The sequence below is a fragment of the Cannabis sativa genome, chromosome 5 (genome assembly GCF_029168945.1).
Source record: "Cannabis sativa cultivar Pink pepper isolate KNU-18-1 chromosome 5, ASM2916894v1, whole genome shotgun sequence".
Lineage (NCBI taxonomy): Eukaryota > Viridiplantae > Streptophyta > Magnoliopsida > Rosales > Cannabaceae > Cannabis > Cannabis sativa.
This window is the reverse complement of record NC_083605.1, coordinates 8,081,161-8,096,787: the sequence shown is the minus strand read 5'-3', so window position 1 is coordinate 8,096,787 and position 15,627 is coordinate 8,081,161. Positions and strand designations below refer to the sequence as shown.

General features: G+C 35.7%; 3 protein-coding genes across 3 annotated transcripts; 2 read left to right on the top strand and 1 right to left on the bottom strand.

Moving 5' to 3' along the window:
- Positions 1-270: 270 nt before the first annotated feature.
- LOC133038132 (secreted RxLR effector protein 161-like) lies at positions 271-954 on the bottom strand. The gene has a single exon (XM_061116189.1). It carries the CDS (start codon positions 952-954, stop codon positions 271-273), a length of 684 nt encoding a protein of 227 aa, XP_060972172.1.
- A 9,190-nt stretch (positions 955-10,144) lies between these two features.
- LOC133038131 (uncharacterized) lies at positions 10,145-11,315 on the top strand. The gene is made up of 3 exons (XM_061116188.1): positions 10,145-10,874; positions 11,143-11,220; positions 11,304-11,315. Exons 1-3 carry the CDS (start codon positions 10,332-10,334, stop codon positions 11,313-11,315), a joined length of 633 nt encoding a protein of 210 aa, XP_060972171.1. The 5' UTR covers positions 10,145-10,331.
- Positions 11,316-13,829: 2,514 nt separating this feature from the next.
- Positions 13,830-15,627, top strand: LOC115697283 (UDP-glycosyltransferase 88A1-like). The gene has a single exon (XM_030624223.2). The coding sequence runs from the start codon at positions 14,020-14,022 to the stop codon at positions 15,427-15,429; it is 1,410 nt and encodes a 469-aa protein (XP_030480083.2). The 5' UTR covers positions 13,830-14,019; the 3' UTR covers positions 15,430-15,627.

The following is a 15,627-nucleotide window of genomic DNA, read 5'->3' as shown; positions in this document are numbered from 1 at the left end:
TTACAATGAGAGAGTATGTACAAGGCTTACCAAAAAGAATGAGTTATCTAGCTATATATACAAACTGAACTAAAAGGCAAAAAATACAAAATTGTAACCAGAAATAACAGTTAACCGAATTAACTGTAATAACCGACCAACTAACTTCTAATTTGCACGTCTAGATTTGGTTACATGTGACAGATCATAAACAACAAATCCTCCTTAATCTGACACATGATAACCAAGAGGATCAACAGAAAATTGAACCCCATAAAGCCTGCACAAAGATTAATCACAGCCTGCAATGTGAAGTAGATCGAGGCAATGTTTGAATTTGGCATGAGACACTGCCTTGGTGAACATGTCTGCAGGATTGTGATTAGTGTGAATTTTCTGAACTTGAACTTCCTTTCTTGAGATTATGTCCCTAATGAAGTGCACCTTAATGTCAATATGTTTTGATCTCTCATGAAACATAGGGTTCTTCATTAGGTGAAGAGCACTCTGGTTGTCACAGAATACAGTGACATTTTTAGTCTCGTAACCCATCTCCTTTGCTAGACCCTTTAGCCAAATTGCTTCTTGGATTGCCTCAGTAGCTGCCATGTACTCAACTTCTGTTGAGGACAATGCTACAACCTTTTGAAGGTTTGCCTTCCAACTCACACATCCTCCTTGCATTGTGAAAACATAACCAGTAATAGATCTTCTTGTGTCTATGCAGCCTGCATAGTCTGAATCAACATAGCCTGAAACTTGTATCTCTGGATTGTAGCTTTTGCTGTAGGTGAGGCCTAGGTCAAGAGTGCCTTTAATGTATCTCATAATCCACTTCAGTGCATCCCAATGCTTCTCTACAGGGTCTGCAATGAACCTACTTACAATGCTCATTGCATATGCTATGTCTGGCCTTGTACAGACCATAACATACATTAAACTTCCAACCCCACTGGCATATGGAAATGAATCCATTAGCTCTCTGTCTTACTCTGTTTTGGGTGCTTGATCCTTAGACAATTTGAAGTGTGCAGCTAATGGAGTTGACACAGGTTTTGAGCTATCCATCTTGAACTTCTGCAGTACCTTTCTAAGGTAATTTCCTTGTGTCGAAGTTAGGGACTCAGGTCTGCTCCTTCTTATTTCAATTCCTAGGATTTTCTTAGCCTTTCCTAGATCTTTCATCTCAAATTCTGAGTTTAGAAGTGCCTTCATTTCTTTGATTTCACTCTTGCTTTTCCCTATCAGCAGTATGTCATCAACATACAGGAGAAGAAAGAGTGTATCATTGAAATATACACAGGGGTCATAGGCACTTTTGGTGAAGCCACTTTTCATCATGAAGTCATCAAACCTGAGATTCCATTGCCTAGGAGCTTCTTTCAACCCATACAAGGACTTCTGTATCAAGCATACTTTGTCCTTGTCTTCATCAAATTCTTCCGGCATCTTCATGTAGATGGTTTCATCTAATTTTCCATGGAGAAAGGCAGTCTTCACATCCATTTGCTCGATTTCTAGACCTTCAGATGCAGCCTTGGCCATTATTGCTCTAATTGAGGTCTGTTTCACAACAGGTGAGAAAATTTCATTGAAGTCTACCCCTTCTCTCTGAGTAAACCCTTTTGCCACAGGTCTAGCCTTATATCTCTTGCAATCAGCACTTGATAGACCCGACCCGCTCAAAAAAATCCATTTGCAACTAACCAGTTTACATCCTTCTGGTTTTCTAACAACAGTCCATGTTTTATTCTTTAACAGGGATTGTTTTTCTTCATCAATAGCCTGCAACCATTTGTCTTTGTTCTTGCAGTTTATGGCTTCATCATAGGTTGCAGGTTCAACATTTTCTATTTCACTAGCTATGGTTAAAGCATATGCAGTGTAGTCTGCAAATCCAAACCTAGCTGGTGCTCTTGATTCCCTTCTAATTCTATCTCTGGCAAGTTGATAGTTTTCAAGTGAGCTATCTTGTGGCTAATCAGTTTCTTCTTCAACTTCCCGATCAGCATTTTCACTGGTTTTTGCATCTGATCTGACTTCAACATGATCCTGTCTAGCCTCAATGCTAGTCTCAGCTTTGTCTTCTGGTTTCATGGCCATTTCCCTCTCATTAAAACCACATCCCTGCTCACTATGCACTTCTTGAAACCAGTTTCTAAACACAAGAGTTTGTACCCTTTAACTCCATCAGGGTACCCAATGAACATGCATTTAATTGCTCTAGGCTGCAACTTGTCTTGTTTGACATGCACATATCCAATACAACCAAAAACTCTCAGATTCTCTAGAGTAGGAACCTGACCTGTCTAAATTTCTTGTGGAGTTTTAAACTCACTTGCAGCAGATGGACTTCTATTTACCAAGTAGCAAGCTGTTTTGACAGCTTCTCCCCAAAACTTTCTTTCCAAAACAGCACCCTTCAGCATGCATCTAACTCTTTCAATAAGAGTTCTATTCATCCTCTCAGCCAAGCCATTCTACTGTGGTGTCCTTGGTGCAGATTTGTGCCTTCCAATACCAGTCTCTCTGCAGTAGTTTGTAAACTGTGTGGAGCAGAATTCTAAGCCATTGTCTGTTCTCAGCTTCTTAATTTTCTTGCTAGATTGGTTCTCAACCAATGTTTTCCATTCCTTGAAAGTCTTGAAAGCCTCATCTTTGGTTTTGAGCAAGTGCACCCAAACCTTTCTTGAGTAATCATCCACAATACTCAGAAAATAGCTCGACCCTCGCAAACTTGTCACCTTAGATGGACCCCACAGATCTGAATGTATGTACTCAAGTGGTTCCTTAGTGGTGTGTTTCCCAGTGCTGAATTTTTGTCTGCAACATTTACCATAGACACACTCTTCACAAAAATCAAGTTTACCACCAAGTTTACCCTTAAGAATTCCTTGCTTTTCTAACTCCAATAGACCTCTTTGACTTACATGGCCAAGCCTTAGATGCCACAATTTAGTTTGGTCAATATCATGATTAGATGAAACTGTGTTGACACAGCCAGAGGCAGTTTCACCAATCATGATAAAGAGTCCATTTCTAAATTCTCCTTTGATCACTGTTTTAGAATTCTTCATGACTTTAAGAAACTTGTCATCAATTTCAACTTTACAACCGATTTCAGTTAGTACACCAATTGACAATAAGTTTCTTTTGAGGTCTGGTACATACATGACATTTTGAATCCTCCTCTTGACTCCATCATGCATTTTGAGCATGATTGATCCGGTACCATGTATCTGACAGGCTCTGTTGTCTCAAAGAAAAACTGTTCCTCCCTTTCTTTATTCAAGATCATTGAACAGTTCCTTGATTGGACACATGTGAAATGAGCATCCGGAATCAAGAACCCATTCATGACCAGAATCTGCATTAGAGGCCACCAACACATCTGCAGATTCATAGCCATCTGCTACAACACCAGCTTCTCCTTTCTCCTTGTTCTTTCTGCCTTCTTTCTTGAGTTTGGCCTTCAAAGCCAAGCATTCATCTCAAAAATGGCCTTCCTTCTTGCAGTAAAAACACTTTTTGTCTGCTGTTTCCCTCGAGTCATCCTTTGACTTGGTTTTCTGGTTTCCTTTGTAGCCTCCTTTCTGGTTCTTGAAATCTTTCTTTTGTGTCTTTCCTCTAGCAAACAAACCCTCTCCATTTTCACCTTGACTGTCCTCTGTTTTCTTCTGGATTTCTTTGGAATTCAAAGCATCCTTGACTTCGGACATTGTTAGAGTTTCTTTACCATAGAGCATAGTATCGACAAAATGCTCATAGGATCTTGGCAAAGAACTCAACAGTATAATTTCCAAATCCTCCTCCTCCTGTTTCACTCCAATGTTGCAGAGATCAAGAGTGATCTTGTTGAACTCATCTAGGTGATTCCTCAAATCTTTCCCCTCATCCATTCTAAGAGTGTACATTCTCTTCTTCAAATATAGTTTATTTGCTAGGGACTTCTTCAAGTATATGGAACTGAGTTTGTTCCATAAACCAACAGCCTTGTCTTCACTAGATACCTCCCTTAGGACTTCATCACCTAGACTGAGAAGAATGGCACTGTGTGCCTTGGTTTCTATCTCTTTCTTCTTCTTCTCATCTTCAATTTCTTTGAGACTCGCTTCATCAATTGCTTCTGAAATTCAAATATGAACAAGCAATGCCTTCATCTTAATCCTCCATAATCCGAAGTCATTAGTTCCATTGAACTTGTCGATTTTAAATCTTGCTGCAGCCATCTTCTTGAGTTTCTTGATGTCCTCGAGTTTCAATCTTGATTGAGCTAAAAACCTTGCTCTGATACCACTTGTTGTGATCGAAGATCACCTTTGCAATCGAGATTGAACACTAAGAATCAAAGGTAAAATTAATCGAACTGACAGCAACAATGCTGTAGCAATGTTGCAGCAATACTGGTACAAAAACCAGTCAAGAACTAATGAACAGAAAGCAATAATCAGATTGAATAATCTTGAGATGTTTTATTGATCTTGGAGAGAATTACAATGAGAGAGTATGTACAAGGCTTACCAAAAAGAATGAGTTATCTAGCTATATATACAAACTGAACTAAAAGGCAAAAAATACAAAATTGTAACCAGAAATAACAGTTAACCGAATTAACTGTAATAACCGACCAACTAACTTCTAATTTGCACGTCTGGATTTGGTTACATGTGACAGATCATAAACAACAATACATATATAAGCAAATTAGAGCTGTCTGAAATTATAGGTCTTAATTAAGTGATACTTCAGTAAAAGGGGGAAAAAGAATAAGTTTAAGTCAATATCAGGTCAAAGACATTCAAAAGTTTCACAAGTGGTTGATAACAAATCTAGAGATATATAATTTTTTTAAAAATATAAATAAATATGCATGGATTAGATTAGATTGATTATTTTGGCATGTGAATCAACATCAAATCCGTATAAGTGTTGATTTTAAATTTTTCAATTCAATCCAATTCGCATAAATGCGGATGTCCGCACTTTACAGATTAACTAGATTAAATTGAATGGTGCAGATTGAATTAGATTATATATACTCTCCTAAATAATTCTATTCATTTTATATTGTAATTTGGACTGAATTGATATTCTTAATGAAGTTACATTTTTTTTCACTATAAAATGAAGTTAAATATTAGTTTTTTTTTTTCAAACATATATAAATGGGCCAAGATGCAAAATGGCCATAAATCTAACAATTAAGTTAATAAATGTCCTTTTTATAAAAAAAATTAACAAAATTTTCAATCTGTTAAAAGTTTGATAATGAAATTACAATTATAACCTTGAATAATTAAGTGTTTAGTATAGTTATTTTACACAATAGTATATCGTTTTTATGTGCAATAGTATATTAAAAAAACTGAAAGGTAGTATATTAGTTTTAAGATTGTGGTATATTATTTTAATGTGCTATGGTATATAATGAACGAAATACGAAAATTAAAAAATGTGAAATATTAGTTTAAGTTTGAGGTATAGTTATATTTCACTACTACAATGTTAGCCTTTAGAGGCAGTTTTTTCAACCCCATTTATAAAAAGGGAAGCTAAAGGGTGTGAAAATACCCGCTATGTTCGAAATTGACATTTAGAGGCGGTTTTTTGATAAAAACCGTAGGTATAAAATTGCATTATACCATTTAGAGGCGGTTGGAAATAAATTTTTATTTTTCGAAATACCATTTATGCCGTCGGTTCTCGCATAGGAACCGACGGCATAGGGTACACGATATCCTGACACGTGTACCCTATGCCGTCGGTTTCTATGAAGGAACCGACGCCATAGGGTCGACCCTTGTATATAGGGTTCGATCATCTTCTTCCTCCCCACTTCACTCAGCCAACCCAGCAAAAAACCAGAGAGCATTTTCCCAGCAGAAACCCTCGCCGAACCCACCTCCTCCCCACCATATCTCCCCCATTTCTCAACCATTTGAGCCCATTTTTTTTTTAAAATCCTCCATTTTCGATACTTAATAACATACACCTAAAAAGTTTTGATTTTTTACCCTCTTTGAGTGTCATCCGAACCCAAATAGTAAAGTTTGGGTGTGAAATCCGGCCACCCATTTTTCTTGAGAAATCTTTGAATCTCAACCTCGTTTAAGGTATAAATATTGCTTCTATTCTTATTTTATTATGTATATTGTTTTATTTTTTGTTTTTGTAAATTATTATTTGAGTTTTTTTATTTTATTAGTAATATTTTTGTGTTTTATGTGTATAGTGCCGGGATTTTTTACGGTGGTCGTCAGATTGCGGTTATTAGGTAATAATTTATACCTCAATGTATAGTATATATATGTATTTGTATATTTTATTGAATATTTGTACATAATGTGTGTATATATTGTGTGTGTATATAGTGTGTGTATATTTTTTTATGGAAATAAATTTTGTAATTGTATTTTATATATTTTTTGCAATATATATTTATTGTGAATAAAATGACATTGGAGGGATTTCATTAGTTTAGAAATAAAAATTTTAAAATTGAATTAGTGTGTGATATAATTTTATTTTTTTGAGATAATAGTGTGAGATATAATTGATTATATATATGTATGTATAATTTAGTAACTAAGTAACTTGTTACAATTTTTTATAACTAGTTAAAAGTTATGAAATAATTAATTTTGTAATTTCGTTGTATTTCTTTATATTATAGGGGTTCGGCATAATTTTGTGTGTAGCGTATTTGGGCTTGCAATTCATTGTAGGTATATACTTTAACTAACTTTTTCTTAATATATAATTAATTATCAATGCATGTTAGTTGAGTTTGAATATCTTAAATATTCATCCGTAGTGAAGTAGGTTCTGCGAATACATGTACTGCGGTCGGATGGGTGGATTAATTTTGTATTGTTTATCTGTTTTGTTTGTTATTTTAGGCACTTGTAAAATTTTTGGGAACGTCCAATTACAGCCGTTATGCTACCGAAATTTTGGTAGAATTAGGATAAATCTTACTAAAACCATTCATAATATAGTTAATTATAACATAGTAATAAGAAGTTAGGTCACATAAAAAATAATAATATTCACATTTATGTAAACTTTTTAATTTTACCAACATTCTAATCAACTAAACAACCTAATAACATGAACTAATCTAAAACGAAAATTTGAGTAATTTATAAATTAATATGAATAAATTGTGTGAGAAACTTAGTTAGTTACATTGTGTAATTAGTAACTAGAAATAATGAGTTACTAAATACATTAACAAAATAAACATATAAAATCCTTCTTTTTTTATTTTTTTTTTCTTTCATTTGAGAGGTTCAATGTGGATTTTTATTTTTCAAAGAAAATAAAGAGCAAAAGTTAATTAAAAGGGGAAAATATTAGTTAATACCTTTATTGCTTTACCAAAAATTTTTCCCCTCAATTTTATTTATTAAAAATATTTAACATTTTACCAACATTCTAATCAACAAAACAACCTAATAATATGAACTAATCTAAAACGAGAATTTGAGTAATTTATAAATTAATATGAATAAATTGTGAGAAACTTAGTTAGTTACATTGTGTAATTAGTAACAAGCTATAATTAGTTACTAAATACTGAATTTTTTTGGATAGGATTTTTGTTATGGATAAATCATGGATGCGTGAGGAGAGAGACACACTGCGATTTCAAGTAGGGTTCGATGCATTTTTGGAGTTTGCCTTAAAGAATTCTACAAATCACGATCGTATTCATTGTCCGTGTGTAGATTGTTGTAATGTATCTAAAGGGAATATTACAATGATTAAGGACCATGTGTATTTACGAGGTTTCAATAGAAGTTATACTAATTGGTATTACCATGGCGAACATTTACCTAATGATCCATATCCATTAGGAAAGCGGGGGTAGATGATATCGAGGGTAATGATTTCGATGATTATCCATTGGACTTGCTTAACGAAGCACAGGAGGAATTTCTTAATGATCCTGAGAAATTCGATAATTTTCTTAGTGATGCTGATAAACCTCTGTTCGATGGTTGTAAAAAACTAAGATTACCAACAATGGTAAAGTTTTACAACATAAAAGCAGAAAATGGAGTGAGCGATAAATGTTTTACTCAATTTTTAGCTGCTTTTAAAGATATCTTACCATTTCCCAACTGCTTTCCGGAATCTACTTATGAAGTGAAAAAAACGTTAAATTCTATAGGATTGAAGTATGAAAAAATTCATGCATGTCCGAACGATTGCATTTTATATCGTAAGGAATATGCAGACATGAATTATTGCCCGACTTGCGGTTTATCCCGCCATAAAGTAAACAAGAGTAAGGAGAATAGGAAACTTATCCCCCAAAAAGTGATGTGGTACATGCCTTTGATTCCGCGACTGAAACGATTATATCGTAGTGCGTAACATTCGAAAATTTGATTTGGCATGAGACCAAGAGAGTGAAAGATGGAAAACTTAGACATCCCGTGATTCCCAAGCTTGGAAAAAAGTAAACTACATAAATCCCGATTTCAAATGCGAACCAAGACACATTCGTCTCGGTACGTACGCGGATGGAGTAAATCCACATAGATCTCTAAGTAGTCGTCATAGTTCATGGCCTCGTCTTCCTAGTTATGTACAATCTTCCTCCCCGGTTAGTGATGAAGAGGAAATTTAACATGCTTTCTTTAATGATATCGTGCCCGCAACAACTTTGGACATAATATCGATGTATATTTGGAACCATTGATTGACGATTTAATAGAATTGTATGAGAACGGGGTTCGTGTCTATGATGGTTTTAAAAAGAATTTTTTAATCCGAAAGCCGTGTTGTTGTGGACTCGTCGGTGATTTCCCTGCTTATAGTAATTTATCAGGCTTAAGCACAAAAGGTTACGAAGGTTGTCCGATTTGTTGCACTAACACATCGGCTCGTCGCTTGGCAAATGGACACAAGATGTGTTATATGGGTCACAGACGGTACTTGCCTGCAAATCATCCTGATAGACGGAAGAAGAAAGCATTCGATGGTACTGAAGAGGGTGATATGGCTCCTTTGCCACTGTCTGGGGAACAAATTCTCCAACAAGTTCAACTTGTAGATTTTAAGTATGGAAAGACGCAAAAAAATAAAAAAACTAATGGTTGTTTTCAAAGAAAGTCAATCTTCTTTCGTCTTCCATATTGGAAAAGTCTACTAGTTCGACATTGTTTGGATGTCATGTATATTGAAAAAAATGTGTGTGAGAGTATTATTGGTACCTTACTTGATATTCCCGGCAAAACTAAGGACGGTCTAAATAGTCGTTTAGATCTCGTTGAAATGGGTATACGACAATCTCTGGCACCTGAGAAGAAAGGTGAACGTTTATACTTGCCTCCTGCTTGTTTCACTTTGTCCAAAAAAGAGAAACAAAAAGTTTGCAAATCACTTGCAAATATGAAAGTACCCGATGGTTACTCGTCTAACATCAAAAACTTGGTGAATGAGACTGAATTGAAACTAATGGGTCTGAAATCACATGATTGTCATGCGTTAATGCAACATCTACTTCCAATTGCCATTAGATCAGTCTTGCCAAAAAATGTTCGAGAGTGTTTGACACATGTTTGCATTTTCTTTAATAGGTTGTGCGGGAAGGAATTAGAATTGGATAAGTTAGATGCATTACATAAACATGTAGTCAAAACATTGTGCAACCTGGAAAAGTTTTTTCCGCCATCTTTTTTCGACATCATGATCCATTTAATGGTTCATCTAGTGAGAGAAGCAAGGCTGTGTGGGCCGGTGTGGGCGAGATGGATGTATCCATTTGAAAGAAATATGAAGGTACTTAAAAGTTATGTGCGTAACCACTATCGGCCAGAAGCATGTATGGTTGAGTGCTACATATCTGAAGAGGCTGTGGAATTTTGTTCGCAGTACATGGAGGAGTTGAGGCAATAGGAATTAGCAAACCAAGAGCGGCCCGGATGATGTTGATAGAGGATTAAGGGGCAAAGGGACAATGGTGACAGTGTCCAAGCTTGAACTAGATCAAGCTCAATTAGTCGTGATGAACAATAACGCAGAGGTTCAACCATATATAACGTAAGTACCTTTTGTTTGATTAACATTACTTAAGTCACGATGAACAATAACTTGATTTATCTTACTTGTCTTAGTGTATATAATTCATATACTAATTGCTTGAATATATGCGTGCATTAGGCTGAATTAGAGGAGAAGCTTAGTCAGGGACAAATTCAGGTCCAGGGCCAAAACGATATCCTCACGTAGGCGCTCGGGACACCAGAGCATCCTGGACGTGTCAGGGCTGCTGGGTATGCTATTACTTCAAATGTTATTTATTTAGTTACACAAATGAAATCGTTGCTAATTTGCATTTTATGATTTGTAGGTTCCTGACCAGGACATCTCAACTGTTCGGCAGGAAGAAAAGGGAAGTGTCTGATGTTGTGGCTCGGCAAGCGAAGGAGATTGAAAAATTAAAAGCCGAAGTCCAATCCCTTAAGCAGCAGAGGAACGCTGCCGAACAAGAGGAAGAAGGAGAGGTGGCTGGTGAGGCGTATGTTCCACAACCATACGCTCCTCAGGATGAGGTACAACCACAAATTTATGCTGAGGAGTTTATTTCCCTCAACGACCAAGGTATCCTATACAATTTTGATGACCATGCGGCCCTTAATCAGCAAGTAAATCTCTGCTCTGACAACATCGACAATATTGTGGCCCGAGGGTATTTGTACGAGCATGTGGGTATGATCAAAGTTCACTGCCAGGATTACGATGATTCACATGCCCGGATCATGGTTTCGGAAATCCTGCAAGAGGACGCTGAAATCCCAGTCCCAATTGAAGAGTGCAGATATGTTAGGGACGTATACCAGATGTTCCTTCCTTGGCCTAAACACTTAATTTTAACAACCGAGGTAACTTCTCAACTCAAATTAATTATTAATGATTAGTGGAGTTTGAATATCTTCAATATTCATCCGTAGTGAAGTAGGTTCTGCGAATATATGTCTTTGCGGTGGGATGGATGAACAAACTATCTGTTATATATGTGTTATTTGTCGTTATACGTGCCATGTTCAAAATTTTTGGGGTCATTCAATTACAACCGTTATCTTTGTAGAAATTTCGGTAGAATTTGGATAAAATTTGATATATATATATATTATGTTCTGTTTTGTTTAGGGTCCACTCGCTCAACCGCCCTCAAGACGTGATGCGTCAAAGGGGAAAGCTCCGATGCTTTCTCCACAAGGCCGTGGTGCACGGGAAGATAACTTGTTCACGGAAGAGAAGATGGCGTTGATCCCTAATTCGCTAAAATGGATGATTCATGAATTCCTAAGGCTCAAAGATAAACGTGACATAATCACAATTCCTGTCCCCCGAGCATTCATTGCATCGCGTACCCAGATCACGTTATCTGGAGAGGATTTGCAGCAGGTTGCTACATGTGACTACATCGGCAACCAGGGAATGCTGTTTGGAATGATGTATACTCTTCTTTAATCTAATTAACCTTATATCAAATTATAGTTAAATTATTATAAGGCACTAACACTTTTTTTGGCAGGCACATATGGGAGAGCATCAACGGTCTGAGAAAATTTTTCAAGTTTTACGACCCAGAGCTTCTCACAGTGCATGGGATCAACGATGAAGAACAGAGTCAGTCTTTTGACGATGCGGCAAGACGATTGGCTAATTGGTTATCATTAATGAACAACCACCACCAAATGTTCTTTATTCCTTGGAATATCTGGTAAACTTTATTAAATTCTTTAGTGCTAATTGTTCATTTCTATATTATGTCTTCAAATTATTTTTATACTATCTTACTTATATTCGAATATAATTTTCTAGGATGCATTGGACGCTAGTGGTGGTTGCGCCAAGGAAAGTTATCCATTTAAACCCTGTAAAAGGCCGCCCAATTCCCGAAGAAATAGAACAAATGATCGGAAGGTAATAATTTAATGACTTCTTATGTAACGAATTTAAATTAACTAACGAATTGAAATGCTAATATAATTTTCCCAAACAGGGCATTCATGTATATAGGGGACGCACATCAGTATCTTGGCCCGTGGCAAGAAATTTCACAAGCAAACTGTCCAAGACAACCTAAAAGCCAAGAATGCGGTTTTTATGTTTTGAAATATATCACTGACATCGTCGCACGTGCCAACCCCAACCGTTACATACAAGATCAAAAAGCTGTAAGTTTTAATTATTGATTATAGTATATAAATTTTATAATAACAAATATATAATATACATATACATAAACTAATATAAATTTTTAATTTTTTTAACAGTTTGGGGGTAAGAAGCAATACGATCCAAAAACAGAATTGTTACCACTACAGCGAAAGTGGATCGAACAATTGATGGCGGTGATTCACGGTGACGATTGAGGTTCAAAGGTCGAAGAATTTTTCTTCATTATGTAATTTTTATAGATTAACTTGTAGTATAGATTTATTAACTTATTAATATTTTTAACTAATTTTACATGTTTGTGTAATATTTAATTAATTTTATGAAATCAAATTATGTTTTTATCCAAATTTAATTACTATTTAATTTAAAATGTAATTAATATATAATTAAATTAAATAAATATGTAATTTAAAATTTAAATAAATATGTAATTTAAATTAAATAAAATAATATATAAATTAATAAATATAAAATTAAAATTATATAATTAAATAAAAAAAATTTTGAAAAAACTGAAAATCGCTTGCTTTTGGCGTCGGTTGGTACGCTCCCTATGGCGTCGGTTATTAGCTAGGAAACGACGCCATATATACCCCTATGGCGTCGGTTCCTAGCTAATAACCGACGCCATAGGGGTATATATGGCGTCGGTTCATATAAACCCTTTAGCGTCGCCCTGATCAGCGTCGGTAGCGAATTTCGCGAAAACCGACGCTGAAAGGGCTTAAAAACCGCCTCTAAAGGGTGTTTTTGTAGTAGTGTTTCACTAGGAAATATTGTCTTTAGTATATCATGAAGGAAAGGAAAAGAAAAAAAAAACATGTGGAATATTAAATTAAGTTTTTAGTATGTATATATTTTTTCCGCTATACTGGTGGTATATTAATTTTCCACTATAGTATTTATGCTTATGATTGCAGAATAAAATTTTTATATGCTATTGTATATCGTAGAAAAAAAATTTATATAATAGTATATTCGTTTAAGTTTATGGTATATTCATATTGGTCTAAGGTATATCATTTGTATGTGATATAGTATATCGTGAATGATAGAAAGAAAGAAAAAAACTTTTAAAATAGTTTAAGTTTTTAGTACTTTTTTTCATTTTGTACGGTATATCATTATTAAGTGCTATGATATATTAATAAATAAATAGTGGTATATTATTTTTATTTGCTATGGTATAGAAAGAGAAAAAAAAACTTGTGGAAGTTTATTTAAGTTTTTTTTATATATTTATTTGACTATAGAATTGTTGTGGTATATTCATATTACTCTAAGGTATAATATTTGTATGTTAAACTGTATATCATGAAGGAAAAAAAATAAAAATAAAATTAAAAGAATATCTATCAATAAAAAAAAATAAAAAATGACATAATATTCATATTACTCTAACATATAGTATTTGTATGTTATACTGTATATCATGAAGGAAAAAAATAAAAATAAAATTAAAAGAATATCTATCAATAAAAAAAATAAAAAATGACATAATACTCATATTACTCTAACATATAGTATTTGTATGTTATATTCATATTACTCTAAGATATTCTATATAATAAAAGGTATTTTAGGTATTAAAAAGTAAAAAAAGATATTTATTTTATTATTTAAAAAGAAAGACATTAACTATGACTACATTTCTCTATATAAAGGGCATGAATCATATTTTCAAAAGAATATCTTGTCGTTGTCATTGTACATGTCCATGTCATAAATGAATTGGGCAGCAACACATGCTACCCATCCCAACCCTAAAATTATTAAGAGCTCTCTTCATATATTGTTTCTTACAATCTGACTCTGAGTAACAATCAACTGATCAGAAATATGAAGTCAACAATAGTCTTGTACCCAGCACCAGCCATAGGACACCTAATCTCCATGGTTGAGCTTGGAAAGCTAATACTCACCTTCAAACCATCACTCTCCATTCACATCATCATCTCCACTGCTCCTTACAACTCCGGTGACACTGCTCCTTACATCGCCACAGTCTCCGCAACCATTCCTTCTATCACCTTCCATCACCTCCCACAACCCACCTCTTTCCCTCCATCCATCTCAGACTCTTCGCTCCACCATGAGAACAGCCTCTTCGAACTCACCACCTTCAACAAGTCAGCCGTACACCAAGCTCTCACCTCCATATCCAAAAACTACACCCTCCACGCTTTTATCATCGACTTCTTTTGTGCTGAAACACTCACTGTCTCTGTTCAACTCAAAATCCCCTGTTTCATATTCTACACCTCATCGGCTTCTGACTTAGCTGCCTTTCTTTATTTGCCCACCCTTCACAGAAATTCCCAGAAGAGCTTCAAAGACCAAAATACCCTCCTCCATATTCCTGGAGTTCCGCCTCTGCTGTCTTCTGACATGGCGAAGCCTTTGCTCGACCGCCGTGACAAGGCCTATGATAGTTTTCTTGCATGCGCGGCTAATTATTTATGTGAATTTACAGGAATCATTGTGAACACCTTTGAGTCACTTGAGCCGAGAGCCATCAAAGCCATGTTAGACGGCTCTTGCGTCCCTGAAGGCCGTACTCCTCCGATCCATTGCATCGGACCGTTGATCCTTACCAAAGAAGGAAAACGAAATGTACGGTCCGAGTCACTTACTTGGCTCGACTCACAACCGAGTCGAAGCGTCGTCTTCCTCTGTTTCGGAAGTCTGGGGTCGTTTACGGTTGAGCAATTGAGAGAAATAGCCCTTGGATTGGAGAAGAGCGGGCAAAGGTTCTTGTGGGTGGTGAGGAGTCCGGTCAGCGTGGCTAACTCGGGTCTTCCCGACCCGGATTTAGACTCGTTGCTACCGGACGGGTTCTTGGATCGAACTAAGGAGAAGGGAATGGTGGTGAAGAATTGGGTAGAACAAGTGGAGGTTCTGAGTCATGACTCGGTAGGCGGGTTTGTGAGTCACTGCGGTTGGAACTCGGTGCTGGAAGCAGTGTGTGCTGGCGTTCCAATGGTGGCGTGGCCTCTCTACGCGGAACAGAGGTTTAACAGAGTGGTGTTGGTTGAAGAAATTAAGATTGCTCTGCCTATGAATGAGTCTGAAGATGGGTTTGTAAGCTCTGATGAAGTGGAGAAGCGAGTTAATGAGTTGATGAACTCAGAAAGAGGTAACTCGGTCCGGAGTAGAGTGGTGAGAATGAAGAATGAAGCCAAAGCAGCTATGGCAAATGGCGGGTCGTCTCAAGTTGCTTTGACTAAACTCACAGAGTCATGGAATTGATTACCAGCTTTTGATTAAACATGAATATTATTGATTAGTTATTTAACTACTACTTTTCTGGAGTGAAGTGCTAAGGAGATTTTTTATTTTTTTGTCTTTTTTTTTTTTTTTTAAATTGAGTGAAATATGTAATGTTTTAAGCTATATTATTGTACCCGTTTACTTTTTTATCTGGGAAATAAATATTTAAGTGCAAAA

What these genes read in the sequence shown, in the direction of transcription:
- LOC133038131 (XM_061116188.1), top strand. Translation starts at nt 10,332, where the DNA reads ATGATTTGTAGGTTCCTGACCAGGACATCTCAACTGTTCGGCAGGAAG. An exon ending in ACTTAATTTTAACAACCGAG is followed by an intron (nt 10,875 to 11,142) that starts GTAACTTCTCAA and finishes TGTTTTGTTTAG; the next exon opens with GGTCCACTCGCTCAACCGCC.
- LOC115697283 (XM_030624223.2), top strand. Translation starts at nt 14,020, where the DNA reads ATGAAGTCAACAATAGTCTTGTACCCAGCACCAGCCATAGGACACCTA.
- LOC133038132 (XM_061116189.1), bottom strand. Translation starts at nt 954, where the DNA reads ATGGATTCATTTCCATATGCCAGTGGGGTTGGAAGTTTAATGTATGTT.